The 9,440-nt window shown below is 53.3% G+C and overlaps 1 protein-coding gene across 2 annotated transcripts in view; it reads left to right on the top strand.

Moving 5' to 3' along the window:
* The first annotated feature begins 111 nt into the window (after positions 1 to 111).
* Positions 112 to 9,440, top strand: part of TFE3 (transcription factor binding to IGHM enhancer 3) — an 11,711-nt gene continuing 2,382 nt past the window's right edge. The window contains exons 1-9 of one of the 2 annotated variants that reach the window (XM_040468656.1): positions 112 to 374; positions 2,668 to 2,781; positions 3,864 to 4,158; positions 4,803 to 5,048; positions 5,131 to 5,235; positions 6,943 to 7,060; positions 7,421 to 7,477; positions 7,651 to 7,726; positions 9,245 to 9,392. In XM_040468656.1, the coding sequence (XP_040324590.1) occupies positions 259 to 374; positions 2,668 to 2,781; positions 3,864 to 4,158; positions 4,803 to 5,048; positions 5,131 to 5,235; positions 6,943 to 7,060; positions 7,421 to 7,477; positions 7,651 to 7,726; positions 9,245 to 9,392 (1,275 nt within the window). In that variant the 5' untranslated portion in view covers positions 112 to 258. Of the gene's footprint in view, positions 375 to 2,667; positions 2,782 to 3,863; positions 4,159 to 4,802; positions 5,049 to 5,130; positions 5,236 to 6,942; positions 7,061 to 7,420; positions 7,478 to 7,650; positions 7,727 to 9,244; positions 9,393 to 9,440 lie in introns of those variants that run through there. The other variant, XM_040468658.1, reaches the window with a different exon arrangement.

Raw genomic sequence — 9,440 nt, 5'->3', positions numbered from 1 at the left:
CCTAAGAGGAGGGGGGAGAGGACGAGGGGGAGGAGGGCGGTCGTCCGGGGTTAGGTTGGGGGGGGGTGTTGGTCCGTTCAGGGCGGGGGATGACTCACTGCCCATCCCATCGCCCCGACGCCGCCCGCCCGCGCAGAGCTGGCTCCATGGCTTAGCGGAGGAGGCGGTGGCGAGCGGGGGGAGGGGGACTCTTATTTTGTTAGGGGGACCGGGCCGAGGCCCGACCGGCCTGGCAGGGCTCGCCCGGGGCCGGGCGTCATGTCTCATGCGGCCGAGCCAGCTCGGGACGGCGTAGAGGCCAGCGCGGAAGGCCCTCGAGCCGTGTTCGTGCTGTTGGAGGAGCGCAGGCCAGCCGACTCGGCCCAGCTGCTCAGGTGCGGGGCCGCCTGGGGCCGGTAGTGCCTACTGGGGTTCCTGGGGGCCTTATCTGGGGGGACAGCGGGAGCCCAAGACTGGGACTGGAGGCCCTCGGCCTGGGTTTGGAGGACGTCGGGGCGCCGGTCTTGGGGGGGCACCTAAGGAATCCGTCGGCGGCCTGCTTGGACTGAGGCTTAAAGAAGTCATGGAAGTGCATGAAGGGAGGCCTGTTTCCGATTTGGGGGTTTAGAGAGGAAGGTTGTGTTGTGTCCACAGCCTGGTCTAGGGTAACTGAACTTGGGGGACTGAGGCTGAATTTGGGGTCCTTCAGTCAGGCATGGATTTAAGGGGGTACTCTAGGTGAGGCACTGATTTTAAGGGACTTTTCCCCTCAGTGGCAGAGAAGGAGTCCTGGGAGACAGAAGTGCTTTCTTGGTCGCTGGTTGCTGGATGATTCCCAGTGGCTGGTTGCTGGAAGCTATGTTTAGGGGTAACATGAATCTGGAGGGATTTGGGGGTATCTCAGATATGCTACATGGGACCGGCTTCGTGAGTGTATGTGAGTGAGCAAGAGAAGGAACATTCATCAAGACTTGACCGGAATAATCACTTCACCCCTGCCCACCCACCCAGCTGGGTCAGATCCCAGGGATAGTGGAAAAGTCCTCTTCCCACACCCCCATAGGGGCTTGAACGGGGGATAGTGAGGCTTACAGAGGCAACAGAGATGGTGCTACCTCTTAGCTCAGAGAAGAAGGCCTCAGACCTTATTTGGGAACCCAGAGGAGGGTCTCGTTCCTGCTGCCACCCACCCTAGCCTCTCAGCCAGCCTTGATCACCCCCTGCGCGCGCACGTGTGTGTGCGCGCCCGGGCTTCTGTGCTCACACGTACATTCTTTTTCTCTTCCTCTCCCAGTCTGTCTCTCAGACCCTGGAAACAATCTCGAATCTGTCCCTAGAGCTGGAATGAGCACCAATTGCACCATCCCTGCCTGAGTGGGTCCTCTGTGGCCTCTTCCCATCCTCACCTCCATCAGCAGGCTTGTAAGCCCCAGCCCTCTCTGTCCACACCCTGCCCACCCCAGTGTCCCATCTCTTCCAACTTCTGTGCAATGGGTGTGTGAGCATGAGATAGGGCTTGCCTGCTTTCTTCCTAGGATTGTGCTGAGCTCAGCGGCTCCCCGAGCTTCCTCTTCCCGACTTCCTGGGTGGTTTTAGGTCCCCATCTGAGGGTGAGGAAAGGAAGGAAGACAGATCCTTGGGGAGGGGAGAGAATTCTGGTCAAGTGAAGTCACCCACAATCTCAGAATTTTAAATCTTTGACTCAATTCAGGATGCATATCCATCCACGTGCATGTCAATGCCCCCTACACACTAGGGTCTTGCACCCAGCATGCAGGGCTGAGCAGGAGCCTTTGCATCTGATAGGCTTCCCTGTCTTCTGATGCCTTCATAACAATCTGGATCTTCACATTAGTGGAAATAGTTGAAAAGTAGGGGTGTACGTGGCTTCTTATTTTGTGTCAAGTGGGTGTTGGTATTAGAGGTGTGTGTGTGTTTTGTTCTATCCAAAAAAACAGGAGAGCGCTGGACAAGCCAAGAAAAGAATGCTTGTATAAGCGGATCATCCACCCAAATTCCTCCTCTTTTAAATCCAAATTGCTGGTATGAGGGGAGCCTTTGATATTTCCATTTTGTATTTGGGTGTGCATTGGCATCCCCTGAACTCTGGCTGAGGAGGGGGGGCACTCATTTGCAAAGTCTCAGATCCTTCCGTCAAGTGAATCATCGACCCCAGTTCTTTGTGATGCATTCAGTTTGTGTTACAATGGACTGTTATGCCGAAGGATGCCCCTACCGTGCTGTAAGCGTGTAGACAAACGTGGGCTCACATTCAGCTGTCAGGACAACAGTAGGGGGTGTGGGGGCTGGAAGAGCTGTGAATGCAAAGTCAGGACTCCTGCAAAGTGAATTGTCATTCCTAAATTCTCCATTTCTATTTTCCTCAAACCCAGGTTGTTACACATGATTGTGTTAGAGTGAGGAGTTGGGATCCTGGCACTCTTACTATTTTGAATCCTAAGGGACTGTGGGTAACAGAGCAAAAGAGAGTGGGGAGTGGAGAGGGAGGAAGACCTCAGAGTTCCTGGTGGTGGTACCCAGCAGAGTGGCCTCCTGTGAAAGGGACACTCTGTTCCCCTCTCCCTGGCACGGACACTCTCCTCCCACTCCCCACTCTTTCTCTCTCAGAGGGGAGTGAGGTCTCTATACAACCACTGACCATCACCCTTACTTCCTTTCCACCCTCAGCCTCAACTCTTTGCTTCCGGAATCTGGGATTGTTGCTGACATCGAGTTAGAAAGCGTCCTCGATCCTGACAGCTTCTACGAGCTCAAAAGCCAACCCCTACCACCACGCTCAAGGTATGTCTCCGTTGACTCCCCTCCCAATTCCTCTGCCCCACCATCCCCTCTTGATATGCAGAGGCCCTCAGTGCCAGCCCAAGCCTTTCACCAGCCTGTATTTTCCAGACAGTAAAATTGGGGGCAAGAAACAGTGTGTCACACAGGAAAGCAGGTGGCCAAGCTAGGATTCCAGCAAGACCTCGCCTGCCTCCCCTCCACCCCACTTGCATACCCATTGATACACAAATATTGCAGCCAACCTAAGAGGCCCAGAGTCCTGGGCTGGCCAGCATTCCAGCAGCCCCCAGGTGGGCGGAGCCAGACCCACAACCCCTGCTCACCCCTTCCTCCTTTCGACAAACGCACCCACCCCAGCCCTTGAGGAACCCCTGCTGGTCTCTTCTTTCTCCAAGCTTGGACGTCTAAATGTGCTGAGTCATCGGCCTGGGCTCTAAGAGAGGGGAGGGGACCTGGAAGAGGGGCAGGAAGAGAGGATTGTGAAATCTTCGAGATTTTCAAGACCGACTAGCTCCTGAGACTAGAGGCCTAGGCAGGGGAGGACAACAGGCCTGCAGTTGCCCTTGTAGCCAGATGCCCATCACCAGGAGCTCAGGGAGCATCTTAGCCCCAAGTTGAGCTTAAGAGCCTTCTGTATCCAAATGTACTGCCACAGCCTCAATTTGGCATCCTGCTGTCCTTTAAATAGATTGAACCCTGCTCCTGGAGCCTAGCAATGGCATCTTTGCTCAGTGTTTGAAAAGGCCCAAATCCAGCCTTCACTATAAGGACTGAGGGCTAAAATTCCCCCACCAGACTGTAATCCCTGAAGGCTGGGACTGGGCTTAGTTACAGTGTCTCCCCCATCAGACAGTGACCCCTGAGGGCTGGGACTGGGCTGAGTTCTCCTATCTCTTACCCTATCAGACTGTGATCCCTGAAAGCTGTGACCAGGCTTGGTTCCTATGTCTCCCCCTCCACACCTTGGCCTCCGAAGGCAGAAAACGGGCCTAATTCCAGTGTCTACTCCATCCCATTATGATTCCTTAGACTTGGGACAAGACTTTTAGCTTACCTGTGGCCCCATATTTCCCATTCCACAGCCTCCCAATATCACTGCAAGCCACCCCAGCTACACTCTCTGCATCATCTTCTGCAGGGGGCTCCAGGACCCCTGCCATGTCGTCGTCTTCTTCATCGCGGGTCTTGCTGCGGCAGCAGCTAATGCGGGCCCAGGCCCAGGAGCAGGAGAGGCGTGAGCGTCGGGAACAGGCTGCAGCCTCTTCCTTCCCCAGTCCTGCACCTGCCTCTCCTGCCATCTCTGTGGTCGGCGTCTCCACTGGGGGCCACACATTGGGCCGTCCTCCCCCTGCTCAGGTGCCCAGGGAGGTGCTCAAGGTAAGGTGACATACAGAGGGCCTGGGAGGGGTCTCTTAGTGACTGAGGAATGGTCCTAGTAGCTCTTGAGCAAAGTCCTAGGTGCTCTAAGGAAGGTCCCAGTTACTGTTAAAATAGGCTGTTAGCATCCCATTGTGTTTAGGGATGTGTTGTGGAGTTGTGAGGGGTCCTTGGGAGCCACAGGATGTCTTGGGGACCACGGAAGGTCGTGAGTGCCTCGAGTGGGCCCTGGGGACTATGGAGTAACCCCAGGAAAAACTTTGTAGGAAGGGCTTCATGTATGTGTGATGCATTAGAAGTTTTGCCATTGGGGTGTCTTGGGAAGCCATGTATGGTTCTCAGGTGTCTTAGGTGGTGTTAGAGACTGGGGGGGGGGATGGTCTTGGGGACTGTGACACGGTGCTCCAGAAACTGAGGGATTCTGTCCACCATGGGTGGATCTTGGGGGCTCAGAGGGATTTCTAAAAAAAAGAGTTTGGGTCCTGGAGGAGACTTAACCAGTATTTGGGGAGGGGGTCTCAGATTCTGGGCCTGGTTTGCTGGTCTGAGCCTAGAAACAGATGACCTCTGAGGGTCAGGCTGGGGCTGAGGGTCACCCCTGTCCTACCTTGCCTCCCCCATCCCTCCTCACCCTTATCCCACAGGTGCAGACCCATCTAGAGAACCCGACTCGTTACCACCTGCAGCAGGCACGCCGGCAGCAGGTGAAACAGTACCTGTCCACCACACTTGGCCCCAAGCTGGCTTCCCAGGCCCTCACCCCACCACCAGGGGCTGCAAGTGCCCAGCCCCTCCCTGCCCCTGAGGCTGCCCATGCTACTGGCCCCACCGGCAGTGCTCCCAACAGCCCCATGGCTCTACTCACCATCGGGTCCAGCTCAGAGAAGGAGGTAAGTGGCTGTAGACGACCTTCCTATGCTCCCCTTCCTCCAGCTTCTTCTAACACTCTTCCATATTTACTTATTCTCCTAGATTGATGATGTCATTGATGAGATCATCAGCCTGGAATCCAGTTACAACGATGAGATGCTCAGCTATCTGCCTGGAGGCACTGCAGGGCTGCAGCTCCCCAGCACGGTGAGGCCCAGGGATGGGAGGCTGGTGTGAACATCAGTGCATCCCTCTATCACTGAGACTACACCCATGCTGGCTGTGTACATAAGACCCTCGCTTTGGATTGTACTAAGATCGAGAAGGAGGCCGTATGATGAAGATAAAGCATACCAATGCCCTGGTACCTTGTGTTGGACTGCATGCAGAGGTAGACCTTGTAGATTTTGATATATTCAGGGTGGAGACTTCATGTAAATATCAGTGCATACCCAAGCACTCAAGCTTCAGTGTGGGAGGGACCAAGAAATGGAACTCTTGCAGCAATTTGAATGTACCAAAAGATTCAGGTCATTGGGACATACCCAGGCCATGTAGTGATTGGAACATATCAAAAGTCATAAAACATAGGGTGGCTGAACCTTGTGATTGTAATGTACAACATCTCTTTCAGTGAACCATGCCAAGAGGCTGGGTCATTTTTAAATTTTTTTTTCAACGTTTTTTATTTATTTTTGGGACAGAGAGAGACAGAGCATGAACGGGGGAGGGGCAGAGAGAGAGGGAGACACAGAATCGGAAACAGGCTCCAGGCTCCGAGCCATCAGCCCAGAGCCTGACGTGGGGCTCAAACTCACGGACCGCGAGATCGTGACCTGGCTGAAGTCGGACGCTTAACCGACTGCGCCACCCAGGCACCCCAAGGCTGGGTCATTTTTAGAGAGGGGATAAAACTCTCTAGAGCAAAGGATGTACCAATAAATTGTAACATTCTGGTTCTGGAACATTCCAGAAGTCCCATAACTTGCTTTGGGACATACCAAGTGGCTGTAACTTTGTTCTAACTTACCTGAAGGACAGAGCATGTATAAGAATGGCATCAGCTTCTCAGAATTTTTTATTGATTTGGAACAGCTAAAGAATGGGACCTTATATTACATGGGTCCAGCAGACCAGCAGGGGTTTCAAGAGATGGGACTAATTCATCAAGAGGTGGGACTAATTACTTAAGGATTAATGTGTTGCCCTAGAGTATATCCAGGAGAGTGCAAAGGAGAGAGAAAACACTGAGGCTGGGATAAAAGCAGTGAGTGCCCGTGGAGTAGTTGGATGAGAACTCCTGAGAGATCATAACGTGTAGGAAGATACTAGAGTCAGGAGCGTGGTGCTTGACGATGTACATAAGGTGGTGCGACGTAATCATGGCAAAAGACTAGAGATAGGGCTAGAACTCTCCAGAAGGCTGGATTTTGGATGGAACATTACCATGATAATTTCCCAAGGTCTGAGGAGATTGGGTTGGAGTGTTCCAAGAATGCTGAGTTGGAATGTTCTGCTAGGAGGGGCTAGCGGATTGGAATGTTGCCTTGGAGCCATCAAAGACCTGAGAAGGGTGGTTTTCCAGCATTTCTTCTCAGAGCCAATCCCAGAGTTTGGGAGAGGGGCTTCAGAGGATGATCTGAGGTATTTGAGGGCCTGCAGGGGCATGATGAACAGGCCCAGCAGGCTCAGGTCCCCTGGCAAAGCAGGGTAGGTACCCTAGATCCTGTCTTTCCTATGAGTTGCTCTGTGAAATTCCCTTGAAGGAGAAGGAAAGGTTCCCCATGCTGAGTCAGCCAGCCCTTGCATTAGATTGTCTCTGGAGTATGCGGAGGGTTGGGAGCCTGGTTCTGAGAAGGGGCCAAGCCTGGGGGCTGGTCCCAACCGTCATTTCTCTGCCCTCCCTGCCCCCAGCTGCCTGTGTCAGGGAATCTGCTTGATGTGTACAGCAGTCAGGGCGTGGCCACGCCTGCCATCACCGTCAGCAACTCCTGCCCTGCTGAGCTGCCCAACATCAAACGGGAGATCTCTGGTAAGGGCCAGGGTCTTGGCCCTTCGCGCCCATGCCACACCCCGGGGTGAGCCCCATATCAACCAGGTGGGCCTGATGCTGGGGGAAGGGCTCTAAGCAGACAGAAACGGGCTGTTTGCCCTCTTTTCCCACGTGGACCCTGGACTTGCTTTTACCCCATTTCCTCTTGTCTTGGGTTTTAACATATGACCTATCACCTGGGCTTCTTAAAAAAAAAAATCATAAAAGTGGCACTTTTAAAAAAAGTCATTTCCCTGCCTGTGCCCACCAAATCCTACCCGCCCCCACCCTGGCAGCTGCACTTGCTGCCCTGTTTCTCTCCTGTGTGCAGAGGCCCTGACTACTCCCACTCTCTTCCAGAGACAGAGGCCAAGGCCCTTTTGAAGGAACGACAGAAAAAAGACAATCACAACCTAAGTGAGTGCATGTATATGCCCCTGCCAGCGTGCTGTGCCGCCCTGCCTTAATCCACACCCTGGCCTTCCTTGGGGGACCTCTCCCTGCAATAGCCTCTCCCAACCCCCCAAATCCTCCTCTTCCCTCTTCAGCCCATTGACAACTTTCCTACTCTTCTCCCCCCACCCCCAAAGTTGAGCGTCGCCGGCGATTCAACATTAACGACAGGATCAAGGAGCTGGGCACCCTTATCCCCAAGTCCAGTGACCCGTGAGTCTGGGCCTTAGGGGAGCTGGAGGCTGGCGGGAAGTGGGACAAGGGCCCCATTCCCCTAAAGTTCTTCCTGGGGCGTAACCTTCCAGCATTTCTGCTCCTGGCTGTCTCCCACCTGGCCTTCATCACCCTGAACAGGATTGATACTCCTCATTGTCATCAACCTAAAATTTTAGATGCGTGACATTGTAGTCTGTGTGCCTCCTCTGGTCCCCGTAGGACATAGGCACTTAGTTCGTTCTTTTTTTTTTAATTTTTAATTTTATTATTATTATTTTTTGAGAGAGAGAGGGCACAAGTGAGCAAGTGGCAGAGAGAGTGGGAGAGAGAGAATCCCACGAAGGGCAGAGAGAGAAGCGGAGCTCACCCAAAGCAGGGCTCGAACTCACCCCATGCAGGGCTCAAATTCGCAAACCAGTGAGATCATGACCTGAGCCAAAGTCTAGTGCTTAACCGACTGAGCCACCCAGGTACCCCTAGGCACTTAGTCTCTTGTTCACTTAGTGCTTCCTATATTCATTCAAGAAATGTATTGAGCTTCTTTGTATCAGAGACCATGCTAGGCCGTGAGGGTACCAGAGGCACAAAACAGACAAAAATCCCTGATATGGAACTGATATTTTAGTGGAGGCAGACAGACCACAAACAAGATAAATAACTAAAGTCTGAGTGATTATTATGAGTGTTGTGGAGAAAATTAAAGAATAGAAGATGGAGGGAGGGCACCCGGCTGGCTCAGTCAGTAGAGCATGCAACTCTTGATCTCAGGGTCATGAGTTCAAGCCCTACATTGGGCACAGACCTTACTTTAAAAAAAAAAAGAATAGGGGCACCTCAGTGGCTCAGTTGCTTAAGCGTCTGACTTTGGCTCAGGTCATGATCTCACCGTTTGTGGGTTCGAGCCCCGCATTGGACTCCATGCTGACAGTTCGGAGCCTGCTTGGGATTCTTGCTTTATCTCTCTGACCCTCCCCAACTCATGGTTTTTCTCTCTCTCTCAAAATAAATAAACTAAAAAAAAAAGAACATGGGGGAATGTTGGCAAGGGTTACAACTTGGGGTGAGGAGGGTGGGCACAGGGCAGGCCTTGACTGACAAGGAAACATTTGAATAAAGATCCTAAGGAGGTAAAGTAGGAGCCATCTGAGTGTCTTGGAAAGAGTGTTTGAGGCAGAGGGCAGAGCTGGGCTGGAGCCCCTGAGGTGGGAGTGGTTTTCTGAGTTCTAGGAGCATTAAGAAGCCTGTGTAGCTGTAGTGACAGGAATCTAAGGGATGTAGGCAAGAAGCAGTGAGGGATCAGGTCAGAGAGGGCCTCCTGGGTTCAAGGTGTGATGGGGCACCATTGGAATGTTCCAGGCAGGGAGTTTCCATCTGAGCATTGTATACCCTTGATGTATACCCCCCCTTTCAGATCTAGGCCTACAGCGGGGTGCTCTGCCTAGTGCAATTCCCCCTCGGCTCCCGAGACCCCGTCTGCAACCCCCCCCCTTCTTTCTTCCCCCTTGGGCCCTACAGGGAGATGCGCTGGAACAAGGGCACCATCCTGAAAGCCTCTGTGGATTATATCCGCAAGTTGCAGAAGGAACAGCAACGCTCTAAAGACCTGGAGAGCCGGCAGCGATCCCTGGAGCAAACCAACCGCAGCCTGCAGCTCCGAATTCAGGTTTGGGAGGACAAGGCAGTGGCAGAGATTGGGGCGGGGGGGGGGGGG

Source organism: Herpailurus yagouaroundi, unplaced genomic scaffold, assembly GCF_014898765.1.
Source record: "Herpailurus yagouaroundi ecotype Mexico unplaced genomic scaffold, PumYag 67793, whole genome shotgun sequence".
Classification (NCBI taxonomy): domain Eukaryota; kingdom Metazoa; phylum Chordata; class Mammalia; order Carnivora; family Felidae; genus Herpailurus; species Herpailurus yagouaroundi.
The sequence above is the reverse complement of the archived record's forward strand: the minus strand, read 5'-3'. Positions and strand labels throughout refer to the sequence as shown.